The following is a 15,329-nucleotide window of genomic DNA, read 5'->3' on the forward strand; positions in this document are numbered from 1 at the left end:
TAAGGTGGAGGAATTGAGTTAGCTGGATTTTCAGAGTAGGCCGGATAACTTATTCAGCTAACTCTGGTTGCGCCAGACACCTAACCCAAAGTTAACAGGATAAGCTTATCCAGCTAACTTTTAGAAAGCCAGATATATTCAGTGGTACAGCCGCACCACTGAATATCCTGGCTATGTTAGCCAGATCGGTTTATCTGGCAAAGCAGCTCAGCTGGATAGCGGCTGAATATCACCCCCTATATCAATTGACTCACCTTTAAACACATGTTTATTTACTCCTTCAAAGAATTCTAATAGGTTAACAAGGCATGACTTCCCTTTGCTAAATCCATGCTGGCTCTTCCGCACTAAGCCATGCGTAGCCACATGACCAGTAATTTTGTTATTAACAATAGCTTCCATCATTTTACCTGGCACCCATGCCAGGCTCACCAGTCTGTAGTTCCTTGAGTCACCTTGGTGCCCTTTTTGTTTTGAAAATTGGCGTCACATTTGCTACCCTCCAGTCCTCAGGTATAGAGGCAGATTTGAATGATGGGTTACAGATTACTAATAGCAGGTTTGCAATTTCATGCTTGAGTTAATTTAGAACTTGGGGGTGAAATACTATCAAGTTCCAGTGATTTGCTACTATTTAGATTGTCAATTTGCTCCAGCACCACATCCAGATTCACACACACTTTAATTTGATTCAGTTCCTTTGAGACATCAACTACAAAGAATAATCCAGGCATGGATATCTCCCCAACACCATCCTCAGTAAAGACTGGAGCAAATAATTAATTTAGTTTTTTTTTTGCTATGGCCTTATACTCACTAAGCACCTCCTTTCCCACCCCCCGGCCTGGTCATCTAATGGTCCCATTGATTCCTGTGCAGGTTTCTGGCTTTTAACGTACTTGAACAAGTTTTCATTGTTTGCTTTTGCGTCTTAAAAGCTGCTCTACCTTTTAAACTAGATCACGGGGGAAAGCCAACATCTGTTTAAGGTGCGCATGGTCCGGAGCAGGGTAGCCACAAAAGATACCATTGAAAAAGGAGATTGTCCTGACAGTGAGGATGGGGAAAAAGCTAATTCCAAACTATCTGTTCACATTGGGGTGCTGGAGAGATACATTTTGTGTGAGATGCTCATTCTGTAGGGGTATTGGATGGGTGTCCATGGTGTCCACTGGGCACTTACGTTGGGTGTAGAAGGGGCACTTCCTGAATGAGCTCCGGTGAAATCTCAAACAATTCTGGATTCCCCCCATTGGCCTGAAGTACCAGAGGCAGCACATCGAAGAGCCCTTGCTTGGGTTTCCAGCCCAGCTGGATACACAGCTTTGAGAGAGGGAAAGAGAAATAAAAAATTAAACTGGAAATAGGCCAGGCACTTCAGAACCCGAGTGAAAGAGCATAAGAACTCCTGCTCCCAGAATCTGGCAATGCAGATGCCACCCCAGACTCAGCAACCTTTGGATGTTCTGCAGTTCTGACTCAGGGAGTTTCCCCATCGGCTTCCTGCACGCTTCACATCTCTTCTCCTTTATCTGCATGTCAGCTTCTTTTCCTGGTCTCAGTGCTTCTTTTCCATCACCTCTTTCTCTCCCTGTCTTTCCTGAGGTCGAAATTCAAATGCCATCTACACGGATAACTGAAACGTTATCCGCCTGAATGTCTAGCTGGGGATATTCAGCACCATATGTACCTATGGTGCTATGATAACTATATTCGGCTAACTTAACTAGCCGCTCCACAGATAAATATCGACCTCCCTGATTCTGTCTTTTTTTTTTCCCTATCCCGGTCCCATTCTCCTGCTGTATGCATCACCCCCTCTTCCTTACCACCGTGTGCCAGCGCGCATGAAGTTAAATCCTTGCCTCTGTTAGCTCCAAGCTAATGGGGTCTCCTAGGACAGAGCCATTTTCCTGTTTATAACCGGCATAGCGAATGAGTTGGTGGTTCCAGATCCGGAAGTCGCTGCGTCCGTCAGTCCTCTGCGGGAAAATGGTGATTGATGCCCTGGGAGCAAAGGAGAAAGTCTATTTGTGCTTAGAAATGAGGAGGGAAGGAAAAAAAGGAGAGTTTTATCGAGATTATGGGTTAGAATACACTGGGGGGGGGGGGGGGGGGTTTCCCCATGATCCTGATGCATGCATGTTAATATGATGCAATGCTCATGGGATAGACTTAGCTTTTGGGTACTTGCCAGGTTCTTGTGGCCTGGATTGGCCACTGTTGGAAACAGGATGCTGGGCTTGATGGACCCTTGGTCTGACCCAGTATGGCATGTTCTTATGTTCTTAGGAAGTTCTAGAACAAGGGACCATGTCATGCGGCTGGAGATGGAGGAGACTTGAAAGTAACAGAAGGAAATATTCCTGCATAGAAAGCCAGGTGAATTCAGGGAACAATCTCCCAATGAAAGGAGGTGGGAGATGAACAACATTATCGGAATACAGAAAAGCCTGGGACAAGATGCGGGCTGGAGGGGGGTGGGGTGGGGATGAGAGGGGGGGGGGTGACTGTGGGTCCCCCTCAGAAGATGTGGGCTCTTTTGGCTGCTTTCCAACACAATAAAAGGCCACCTTTTCCTTAGTGGGGGGGGGGGGGGGTAGTGAGGGCAAAGCCAGATCTATGATCTAGGAAGGACCTGGGTAGGGAAGCTGAGCAGATGAAGGGGAACTTTTGGCCGTTCTCTGCCGTACGTGCTGAAGTTTCTATAGGAATAAAAATCCCTGGTAAACTGGAATAATGCTAATGTAAGTAAGGGGGAACCTGATTCTTAAAGTGAGCTAATGGTGATTCTGGGTAGTGGCAGGGTAAAATCTTTCTTTTCCCTAGAACACGTACGAGCGTGCAGATAAGAAAGCGGAACAAGAGGAGAGCGAGGGGTTGGCAGGGGAGCCAAAAGGGGGCAATGGGAAAGCAGACATATAGTGCTGAGCGTACCTAGCCCTGTATGAGGTATCAACTGTTATTCTGACATCGCCTGCAGCATCCCCAGCCACGGCCATGGGACCGGATTTAAAAAGGACGGCGCCCATAGGCAGAGGACCATGGAAATCAGAGGGCGGCACAGAGAGTTCCAATCTTTGGGCACCTTCAGAATTTGGCATTCGCCTGGCCAACCCTAAGAAGAGAAGATTTGGACTGGGAATTGACCCCAGGTCCCTCTGCCAAGCAACAGTTAGCACCGGGCTGGCCCCAAGAGAGGAGGCTGGTATACCATGAGGAGCAAGGTAAAAGGCCTGGAGACCAGAATAAACTCAGGGCCTAAAAGAATTCGTGAGGAGGAGGAGAGAGGACTCTGCAGGAGGAGCTACAGTGAAAAAATGAGGGCGGGGATGGGGCCAGGGGCACAGGTTCACAGAGACGTACAGAAGACAAAGAGAAGCCTCTTTTAAATGCCGAGGAGAATGATGAACCCACAAAACAAACTCAAGGAGCGCGCACCCCCAGGGCCAGTCAGAAACCAAGGAGCCGACAGATAAACCATTGAGAGAAGGTGGGCTTAATGGGTTAACCAATGAAAGAACCAGGAGCTAACCAATGAACCAAAGAGAGACAGAGAGGCTGACAGATGAACCAATGAGAGAAGGTGGGCTTAATGGGTTAACCAGTGAAAGAACCAGGAGCTAACCAATGAACCAAAGAGAGACAGAGAGGCTGACAGATGAACCAATGAGAGAAGGTGGGCTTAATGGGTTAACCAATGAAAGAAGCAGGAGCTAACCAATGAACCAAAGAGAGACAGAGAGGCTGACAGATGAACCAATGAAGGTGAACGGTCCGATTGCTGATGCAGAGAGGGAAGGGCCTTCTGACAGGCCTGGATTTCAATCTCATGTGCCCCAAGGCAGGGATAACTCTGAGCTAAGGGGGTGCCCCGTGCAGAGGGGTTGGGAGACCCCTTCTAAGGATGCAGGCAGGGGAGGGGGTGGGTCAGTCCCAAGTTAGTGCATCATGCTTCCTCTCTGGCTGCATTGAAATCCAGTTTCAAAGCTCACCTTTTTGAAACTGATTTTAAATCCTAAGCACTTCTCTACAATAAATACACTTCTCATAGACTCTCATTTGTCGTGTATGTTTGTCTTGACTAAACTATAAGCTCCATTGAGCAGGGACTGTCTCTTGTGTGTACTAGCACAGTGTTACGGATGCCTAGCAGCCCTTTAGAAATGATAAATAGCAGTAGTGGTCCTGTGGGCCCCCCTCTGAAGGCTCTCTCGGCTTCTCTCCGCCTCAATCAAAGAGCACCCGCTCCGTCTGGGTGGCCCTCTCTCCCACACAACACTCAGCTGTATAGTCAGCTGAACAACTGTAACCGATGGACAGAGGGGGGAGCCACCCAGAAGGAGCAGGCAGCTTTTGATCATGGTGGTGCCTCTTGAGCACGGCGGCGAGCTTAGGCAAGTGTCTACTATGCCAAATGAGAACTAAGACCTCCTCTTACCTTAGGTTTCCCTTGTTTGTTGCATATTTCACGTGGTTGCAAATATACGTGAACATCTCTTGTGTCGTGGCGCAGTCCCGAGCGTCAAACACCTGCGGGTGGAACAGAATGCAACCTCTAGTAGTCATTGCAGCCTTACACGTGCTGGGCCTGGCACGAGGCACAGTGACGTTCCGTTACACACTCACACGCGTAATCGTGGACATCTGTACTGACACACTCGTAGACAGGGCCGGTGTAAGGTGCAGTAGCACCCTAGGCAGAGCAATGTAACACCGCCCCCTGCCCAAACTCACCCTGAGTTGAATATGCCCTCTGACAGTGGTAGATATACTGCCTGGTACTATTTAGAATGCTTTAAACTTGCTGCTACAACTTAGTATTTTGTTGAGAGGTTTATGTATTTATTTCAAGCTAGGTCATTATAAGTATATTATAAGTTTAGTTGTATTGCATCTCAATTTATGAATTACCTTTAATGGTAAGTTTAGACAATATTGTTCACTTGTTTCTGGCACTCTCTTATCTGTTCTGGGCAGAAAATGTATCCTTTGACTTCCCTCCCTCTCTCTCATTTGCCTGTGCCCCTCACCCTGAGTTACCTGCAGCTTTGACCACTGGATCCTGCCCACACAGCGGGCAGCGTTCCTCCAGGCCTGCTTGGCACCGAAGATAAGTTCATTCTCTCGCAGCTGGTAGGTTCCAGTGGCTTGGATCTCCTGCTCCACCTCCTTCAGGCGCTCCAGGTGAGCCTTGGAGTCATGCCTGTCGGATGGACAGGAAGCATCATGAAAACACCCTACCAACCACCATTCTTGATACCCATGAGAGCGAGGACTTTGTCCACTGTTAGCTAAGGCACATCATGAAAATACATCTCTGACATCCCACTCCTAGAACCCATAAGATGGAGAATATGACCACCCCTAGAACCTATAATATGGAGTATCATCATTATTATCGCACTTGTGAGCCTTCCATATATAGCCAGTTGACCGTATTGCTTAAAATCAAGTCACATGACCAGCACTATTTGACTACTTGCCTCAAAAAGGTCATGTGGAATCTGATGTTCATGGGGCTTTTCCTAGAGGTACAAACTCTTTGATAAATCAGGCCAACAGATTTGTCTTATTAAGCAACAACTTTTGAAGAGAATGGAAACACAGCTGCCCTGATCCTTTATGTATATACGCGCCAGATTCATCAACTTCACAACTACTTTGACAAAGGCAGTCTTGCCATCGTGATCCATACACTAATAACCAGCTGCTTGGACTAACATAAGCCCTTTTCCACGGCATCTCACAATACAATCTCACCTCCAACTCTACGCAGTACAGCTGCAAGAATTCTACTTGGGTACAAAGCAACCAATTTCATAACACCAATCTTGAAACAATTGTACTGGCTCCCAGTCGAATACCGGATACAATTCAAAACATTTTGCTTTGTCTACAGATGTGTAAACATGGCCCCGGATAATCTCACCCAACTCCAATCTCTCCTCAAGAGAACTTCATTCCTCACAATTGGCTCTTCTTTCCTCCCCTCCTGTCTTCTGCAAGATTGTCTTGCACCAGAATCCATGCATTCTGCTGCTTTGCCCCAAAACTTTGCCATCAAATCCACCAAACTCAGCTCCACAATGAACAGAGCATTCTCCCTAGCAGGTCCCACCCTTTGGAATTCCATGCCCCCTGACCTACGCATATATATATATATATATAGGTCGGTATATAAAAGTTTCTAAATAAATAAATACATAAATAAGATACCAGTAACTTTCCATCTTGAGACTTCCTACCTTGCTTTCAGAAAGAAAACCAAGGCTTGGCTGTTCAACCAAGCCTCTCTTGAATTCCAGTGACTCTGATTACTGCATCCAGACAGCAACAAAGACTCCTTTTGTGACTTGACTATTGAACTTATCCTCTCACTTTGCTCTCCAACCCTTGGACTCCCCCTCCTCCCCCCCCCCCCCCCCCATAATTCTCCTTCTCCAGCACCAGGTTATTCCTTTCTACCCTTGCACCCTTTCCAGTGCATCTTCCATCTCCCTGCTCCCATGGCACATAATGGTCTTGACTACTACTTCACTTTGTGTTCCCTTTAATTAACCACTCCATGCCTCATCAAACTTCTGTCTCCCTTACACCCATCCTGAAATTCTCCTATGCTCAGTACCCCCCTCACTCTTCCTGAAATTTCCTTATGCTTAGTATAAATTTCTACACTTAGAACGAAAAAATTCTGAAATCAGTCGAACCTCAACAATTCTCAAAGACAACCAGAAAATTGAACTAACTGGAAAAGTACGTAACCTGGGAATAATTATAGACCCTGAAATCAATCAGTGCTGGAACCACACCACTTTTAGATAGACACAGCACTGAGGGATAGTTATAGGTGCCAGGGTTCATGGAGGGAAGGATGGTGGTGGATCTCCCTGACCAGTCCAGAGATTGTCCGCTACCCCTGCTATCTCTATTTGGGTCCACTTCACCATCTGCATCACCCATCATTTTGGAACCCAATATTTAAATATGGGAGATGGACTCTTACGCCAATAGGGAAGACCCTCCTATCATTTCATATGCCCTAGGGCTGGGTTACATAATGAAACCTGACCACCAACTTCCCCTGTCCATCTTGTCTTTCACCTGAATTCTCAACAATTTTTGTACTGCTGCCCTCCATATCTATCCCAAATGTGCCCAAAATCTGCTAAAAAGCAATGTCCTTCATCACCTCTGCTTGCAGACCATTTCAGGCCTTCTCATCTTTAATTCTGATTCTTACATAACTCCTTCTGGATCTTCCCTGAGAAAGGGGCATACCTTTTGGCTCTGCTGAGGCCTAGAAAAACTCAGTGCAGCCCTGGTGATTCTTCAGAAATGAGGGGAAGCAAATGCCTCTAGGCCCTTGAGGATCAATGTCACTCTCAATAAAATGAAGCTCTTCACACACCAAGTCTGATCTTCGTTCCAATTCAATGAAAGTTTACTGATTCCAAATTCAAAACATGTAAGGCACACTGGGTTGTGGACCCTTGGTGCTAAGGTGTGCTTGGCGCTGCCTAGGGAAGAGACCTGCTAGGCCAACATTGTCAGCTGGCGGAGAGGCCTAGAGATGGGACAGACTAGAGCTTCGTCTATACCAGCTGCCTCCCCCGCAGGTTGAGCCCTTAGGATCTGGTGGATGGCAAGTCTTAAGTAGGTCCCTAGGCAGTCCAGAGAGGAATCTGAGGTGAAGCATATGTCCGGGTTGGTGAGAGCAGACTGATCCGGAAAACAGGCCAGAAGTCAAGAGGGCTGGCTGTAATAGCCCCCACAGGCATGCTCTAGTATTCTCTGCATCACATATGTGGGGCAGGACCCTACGTAGCATTGCACATCTGTTTTTAGTTGAAACCACCAGTAGTGTCGCACTATAAAATCCAAAGTGTGGGTGATGCCAGGATGCCCAGCAAGATGGAAGTCATAGGCCCATTCCAGGGAAACCACTGTTTTCCTCAGAGGAACAATATATGTGGTGGTGGCCACGATTCTGGCTGGGTCAATGATAGGCTGAGATGACTCTTGAATCTCTTCCACATCGAAGAAGCAGAAAAGGGCATCAGCCCGATTCTTTTCAGCCGGTCAGTAGCGCAATTCACAACTGAAAAGGTTAAAAAAAATAGGGACCAGTGAGCCTGCCGGGGATTGAGTCTCTGCGTGTGAGCCAGGTGTTCCAGGTTTTTATGATCTGTGTAGATAGAGGGTGCTAACAGTGACTAACAGATGTCGCCATTCTTCCAAGGCCAGCTTAATTGCTAGGAGTTTGCGATTCCCTATTGTATAGTTTCTTTCTGAAGAGGAGAATTTTTGTGAAAAGTAGTAGCAGGTCACTAAGAGGTGTTGGTTATTGTGTTGCAGGAGGACAGCGCTTACACCAAGGATGGATGCATCTACCTCTAGGATGAATGGCCTGGTGGGGTCAGGTTGGTGCAAGCATGAACCCCAAGTGATCTCCTCCTTAAGTGGTTCGAAGGATTGGATGGCCAGCATGGTCCAAATTTTGGAAGGTACCCCTTTCTTTGTTAATGCTTTGAGTGGGGCTGCCAGAGAGGAATAATTGGGACTAAACTGTCTGTAATAATTGGCAAAGCCCAGGAAGCATTTAACGCCTTGAGCCCCACCGGACGGAGCCAATCTGTGATGGCCTTTACTTTGGCTGGATCCATTCTGAGCCCCTGAGTGGAAATAATGTACCCTAAAAAGAAAGTTCCTCCTGCTCAAAGATGCACTTCTTTAACTTAGCATAGAGACGGTTCTCACGAAATCGTTGGAGAACTTCCTGCACCTGGTTTCAGTGTTCTGATAGGGATTTGGAGAATAACAAGATGTCATCAAGGTAGACTACTATGTGAGAGTACAGAAAATCTCTGAAGACCTTGTTCACCATAGACTGAAACACCACTGGAGCAATGCATAACTCGAAGGGCATCACTAAGTATTCATAGTGACCATCACGAGTATTGAATGCAGTCTTCCATTCGTTGCCCTCTCGGATCCTGATTAAGTTGTATGTTCCTCGAAGATCCAGCTTGGTGAATATTCGGGCGCCCAGACAATCAAACAGTTCCTAAATCAGGGGAAGCAGGTATCTATTCTCTTCATAATGGCGTTGAGATCCCAATATTCGATACACGGGTGCAATGAGCTGTCCTTCTTGTCTACAAAGAAGAATACTGCCCCGGCAGGTGAGGAAGACGGATGAATAAATCCTCGACCCAAGTTTTCCTTAATATATTTGCTCATCACATCCATTTCAGGAGCGGACAGCGGGTACACGTGGTTCCAGGGTGGCATCTTGCCTGGAAGCAAGTCAATGCCACAGTCAAAAGCCCAGTGAAATGAGCATCCAGCACTGGAGCAAGGAGCACCAGGGAACCTTTTGCAGAGGTGTCTGAGGGGCTTCTGGAGCAGGCTGAAATAGGCAGGTCAGTGATGTCTTCTAAGGGTACCGCAGGGACTTTCCCACAGCTGCCTTTTTAAACGGCAAAATGCTGGGCACACGCACACCTTAGGGGGAGATTGGTGACTGGCGGAGTTGGCGAGAGCGGTCGAGTCGAGTACCATCTGCATCAGGTGAGTGCGGTAATTTGCGGGGCTGTCCCACGAGTCGCCAATCGTTACAAAAAGATGTTGAAAATGACTGAAAATACTTGCTCCAAAAGTCCAGCGTAAAAGCACAAACAGTCAAAGCAAATGCCATCTCCTGGGGTCCCTTCAGCCTCCATTGTCTCCAGGATTTCCCCCTGAGCAGGAATGGGTATTCCTGTTGCTTCTCCAGACTTCCACTTTACCTGCATTCCTTGCAGCCCCTTCTGAAGAACTCTCCTCTCCTCACTTTAGGAAGGCAGAACTTCTCGGGTTCTGATCTCTTCGCTTCTTGGCAGATCTAAACTCCAATTACCTTGTTCTGGGGCAACGGAACAGTAAAATCCTCTCCCCTTCTTCTTCAGGAAGCAGGAAGGCAAGCACCTCTCCCAGACAGCAGACCAGACACAGCTGCCTCTCTCCTTACTCCTCTGTTCAACTCCCTTTAACTTTTAGGGGTCCTGCTTTAAGTACTTGGTGACCCTGCACAGCACCTCCCATGTGGGAGGAGATATGCAAATAACAGAACTCTTTTTTTTTTTTCCCCCACGTCAGACCACACGCACTCAGCTGGATTACACAGGTCTCCTGCTGGCAAGGATCCTAGGGGTCCGAACACTTACAATCCAGTGTCCAGGCCCCTTCTATGTTTTATTACCGAGTTTTGTAATAATTCCCATAACCGTCACCACAGCCACCACAATTAGGTGTCTGTTTACTGCACTGCGTTAAAAACACACTTTAATATTTGATTTTAATGCATTTTAAGTTATCACGTTATTCACTAATCTGCAGTAATTGAATAGAGCAGTCTAATGAATATTGTGTTATTGTTCTGCAGCCAGAGATGGCACTGGTGGGGGCGAGAGGGAATGGGGATCGCTCCTTCTCCTTTACTACCTGGTGGACATGAGACGGTAGGAGGGAGAGTCTGGAGGGCCAACAGCAGTGGGGATGAGCATCTTTTTTTTTGCATTGGATAGGGCTTACAAATTTAAACTTTTTTGGGGGGGGGGGATTTGGTGAGGGGAGGGGTTTCTCCTATGCCTGCGGGGGTTCTAAATCAGGGCTTCAGGCCCCTTTAGGCATCAACAGGGGTGGATGGCAAGTTCATTGACAAGTCAATGCTGCTGGTGGTAGCTAACTACACCACTTAATACATATTAAGCACCGATTCCCATGTCTAACGCATTATCGCACTTTAGTAAATAGACCCCTTAGAGAATCCAGTCTCCCCATGCACATCGAAATTTGAGTTATACCCATGGCTCCTCCATGCAGGTTACTCCAGCTTCCTTGGACACTCGATGCTGTCGCCCCACTGCTGTTAGGGTTGAAAGCACTGATCCGTGCAGGTTACCCCCTAAGCTGCTCACTCCACTGCTGTTTTGGGTTGCAAATGCTGCTCCGTGCAGGTTACCCCAGTGCTCCTCTACCATCTTGTTTGTTAGTAGAGATCCTCTCTGCTTATCCCATGCTTTTTAACATCCTGTCACTGTTTTTGTCTCCACTACCAACTGGGAGAGTCCATTCCATGCATCCACCACCTTCTCCGTGAAGCAATATTTTTAGATGCTGGTCCTAAATCCTATCCCCCTCGAGCATCATAACAAGACCTCATGTTCTAGAACACTATTTCCTCAAAAAAAAAAAAAAAAGTTTTGCTTCATGCGTCTGATTTCTATCTTTGTTACTTAAATATCTCTATCATAGCCCCTCGTTTCTCCTTTCACCTTGGATATACATATTTAGGGCCCTAAGTCTCTTGCCGTATGGCTTTTGTTGCAGACCCTGCACCATTTTGGTAACCTCTCTCTGGACTGCCTCCAGCCTCTCTATATCCAGAATTACGGTATATACAATAATGTAGCTGTGGTCTCATCAATGACCTACACAGAGGCATTATCACCACCTTTTTCCTGCTGGTTCTGTTTCTCCCTATCCCCCCCTAGTATCCCTCTGGTTCCTTACCACACTCTTTCACTACCTTGAGATCATCAGACAGTATTTCTCAGAGATCTCTCTCCTGGTCAGAGCACATCAGCTGAGTACTGCTCTCTTGGATGTTTGCACCTCAAATGCATGTCTCTGTACTTTTTTGCACTGAATCTTAACTGCCAAGCTGGAAACCACTTCTCAAGCTTTCTTAGATCACTTCTCATTCTGTCTACTCCCCAGATCTCAGTGACATCTGCAAATAGGCAAACCTTTCCTCATAATCCCTTTGCAAGATCACTCACAAAGAAACTGAGCAGAACCGGCCCCCGGGGACTGGTCTCTGAGGCGCAAGCAAATGTTCCCTGAAACGAAATGACACCGAATTCCAAGTCAGGATTGGCCCACTCGCTAGGGCTACATGAAAAGTCTGGCACCTCACAGATACTTTCAAGCTGCACTGCTGCTGCATCATGACGCAGTCAGACCCTGCCCGAGGATGAGAATCGGGAACACCAAATTCAAAAGGAAATCCCACCCCACATCACAGAGAGAGAAATGCATCCCAAGGCACATCAGGGAAATAGGGATGCCAATAATTCCATGCCACAATGGACAGGCCAAACCACTCCCGGCTTCACTGCGCTGCACGCAGGGAGTTAGAGGCCTGATTTGTGTAAGAAAAGCAGGAACGACATTTCCATGCGTTTCAGAGACTGGCGGGAAAGGACTTTGGAGATATCCATTATCATTTTCCTCACCTTCCTTAATTCTTCCACCGTCCGAGAAGAGAACTGCAGCTTTTCAAACACTGATGCCCCATGACCCTTTTTGTAGTGACTACCACATTTTATAGATCTGCAGATCTATTGAAGGAAATGGCCAGGATTCATGTACATTTCTTCTACAAAAAAAAAAAAAGAGAGCCTTTTCTTCCTCTTGTGTTTGATGCAGCTGCAGCGCTGGATAGCAATCTGACCCTAGGCTTGGAGAAGGAGCGCCTGCTCCACTTGGTGCCCTAAATGATGGGAGAATACTTCTGAGGGATACGTGCAGCTGCCCAGCTGACAGTGGTCATCAGCGAGGGTTTATTAAGGAAATCTTTGTCCTGGTACTTTGGTTAGTGAAATGATCCTCAGCTTGGAGGCAGTACTCTTAGCATATTATTTCGGAGCTAAAAGTGGGGGAGTGGATGTCCATTCCCACTCCCCCACCCCCGCTCATCTTACCGTTTGATGGAGCTGTAATACTGGTTAATAAAGTCACGGGCCCGTGGTAGGAGCTCGTCCCTTGTCTGTGGTGCCTCTGGGGGTCTGCGCGTTATCTGACTCGGAAACATGACAGAGGCCAGGCATCTCTTCTCACTGCAGGCGAGCTCCTGAGAAGGAAAAGCAAAGAGAACAGACAAACAGCGTCAGCTAGAGCATTGGTTTCCAACCCCCCCCCCCCCCCCCCATCCTGGAGGGCTTGCATGTTCAGGTTTTCTGGATAACCGCGATGAAGACAGAGACAGATCTGCATACCCTGGGTCTCCGATGTCTGCGGATATATCTCCTGCACACCCCACTGCGGACATCCTGAAAGCCAGGCTGGTTAGATGTGCCTGCAGGACAGGGTTCAGAGCTGCTGTACTACAGAGCATGGGTAGAAGAGTTTCCACTTGGGAGAGCTTTAGCAATAGAAACGTTCCTCATGTAGAATTCCTGACGAAAACATTGGGGTGCATTTCCAACAGGGGCGCCCAGCTGGCAATGCACGGCCTTGCTTTTCGGCCCGCTCCAACCCAGTTGATTCTCAAGCACAAGGGGACCCGCGTACATTGTCTGAACATTGGCTTGGACTGCGGATAAAAGTGCAGGCGCGGTAATTGGCGCAGTGTTAAACGATGGCGTAAAGCATGCATGTTAGCAGAATGATTCCCACCCACACACATACACAGACACATTCGCATTTAGGAAACCGAAATTTGCAAGTGTGCCCTCCTGAATCACCTCTTTCCTATGCTGCCAAAACGCACTCGTTATGAAATGCATGCACATTTCCTGGTGGCTAACGACCCACTTACCTGGAGGTGGATGATTTAGGGGGGGGGGGGTGTTAATGCTATTTCTTACCCATGCAGAAGGCGCCTGTTTGTTTGAAAATTAATCCCAGTCTTATGTTTACTGAATTTATACGATAAGAGCATTCCACTCACAGATCAGCTGACCCAAAGCAGCACTGCTTCCGAATAACTCACGCAAAGTGAGGTACAGAATGATACGCCACCCCTTTGACTAATAATCCAGCTAATGCTTTTATTCTCTTATCTTTCAGAATTAGTAGAAACGATTTTAGAAATGATTTCTGAGGATCTCAATTTAAATGCGGCTGCCAAAGAATGCCCGGTGCAATGGGGAAAGCTCTACTATTGCTTAGACAGCTGTGGACAGGAGCACGTGCAGCAGAAAAAAAGTGGCTCTCGCGTGGCTCAGGAGGCTGTGGAAGAGAGAACGGGCAACTGGGAGAGCCCTGCTACATCTCTCACCTGCTACAGGTGAGAGAAGCATGGGGAAAAGCACAGGCTGCTGAAAGAGTTTCACGGGCCAGTGGTTGTAGAAAGGAGCACAAGCAGATTTGTGAAGCAAGACTCCCCTTGCTTAAATCCATGCTGGCTGTGTCTCATTAAACCGTGTCCATCTATATGTTCTGTGATTTTGTTCTTTTTAATAGGTTTCCATGATTTTTCCCCAGCACTGAAGTCAGACTCACCTGTCTGTAGTTTCCCGGATCACCCCGGAGCCATTTTTAAATATCGGGATTACATTGGCCACCCTCCAGTCTTCGGGTACAATGGATGATTTTGATAATAGGTTACAAATTACTAATAATAGAACCGACATTTCATTTTTGAGCTCTTTAAGAACCCTGGGGTGTATACCATCTGGTCCGGGTGATTTACTACTCTTCAGTTTGTCAATCTGGCCTCCTACATCCGTGATTTGGTTCACAGTTCATCTGAATCATCACCCTTAAAAAACATTACCAGAATGGGTATCTGCCCAACATCCTCATTAGTAAACACCAAAGCAAAGAATTAATTTAGTCTTTCCTCATTTGGCTTATCTTCCCTAAATGCCCCTTTAACCTCTCGATCATCTAACGGTCCAATCAACTCCCTCACAGACTTCCTGCTTCTGATATATTTACAGAAGTTTTTATTATGAATTTTTGCCTCTACGGCCAGCTTCTTTTCAAATTCTCTCTTAGCCTGTCTTATGAGTGTTTGGCATTTAACTTGCCACTGCTTATGCTTTACCCTATTTTCTTCAGATGGATCCTTCTTCCAATTTTGAAGAAAGTTTTTTTGGGATAAAATAGCCTGTTTCATCTTGCTTTTTAACCATGCAGGCTGATTGGCTTTCCTTCCACCTTTCTTGATATGCGGAATACATCTGGACTGCACTTCTAAGATACAGTAGCATTTTTAAAGAATGTCCATATTAGTTGCACACTCTTAACCATTATTGCTGCTCCTTTCAGCAACAATGGTTAAGAGTGTGCAACTGATGTGGACATTCTTTAAAATGTCCCCTAGGAGCCTTTTGAAAGTTTAGTGTCAGAGCTGTAGATTTACTTATTGTTCCCCCTACCAGTCATTAAGTCAACTTTGATCACACTATGATCACTGTTGCCAAATGGCCCTACAGCCATTACCTCTTTCACCAGATCCTGCATTTCACTAAGAATTAGATCTAAAATAGCTCCCTCTCTTGTTGGTACCTGAATAAATTGAACCATGAAGCAGTCATTTATTCCATCAAGAATTT

General features: G+C 46.7%; 1 protein-coding gene across 2 annotated transcripts in view; it reads right to left on the reverse strand.

Moving 5' to 3' along the window:
• NOS3 (nitric oxide synthase 3) overlaps window positions 1–15,329 on the reverse strand; it is a 204,451-nt gene that overhangs the window by 156,535 nt on the left and 32,587 nt on the right. For both annotated transcript variants that reach the window (XM_029587976.1, XM_029587975.1), the window contains exons 3-7: window positions 12,750–12,898; window positions 5,044–5,206; window positions 4,442–4,533; window positions 1,866–2,007; window positions 1,184–1,323 (exon numbers count right to left, since the gene is read on the reverse strand). In XM_029587976.1, the coding sequence (XP_029443836.1) occupies window positions 1,184–1,323; window positions 1,866–2,007; window positions 4,442–4,533; window positions 5,044–5,206; window positions 12,750–12,898 (686 nt within the window). The remainder of the gene's footprint in view (window positions 1–1,183; window positions 1,324–1,865; window positions 2,008–4,441; window positions 4,534–5,043; window positions 5,207–12,749; window positions 12,899–15,329) is intronic.

This window comes from Rhinatrema bivittatum, chromosome 2 (assembly GCF_901001135.1).
Source record: "Rhinatrema bivittatum chromosome 2, aRhiBiv1.1, whole genome shotgun sequence".
NCBI classification, from domain to species: Eukaryota; Metazoa; Chordata; class Amphibia; order Gymnophiona; family Rhinatrematidae; genus Rhinatrema; species Rhinatrema bivittatum.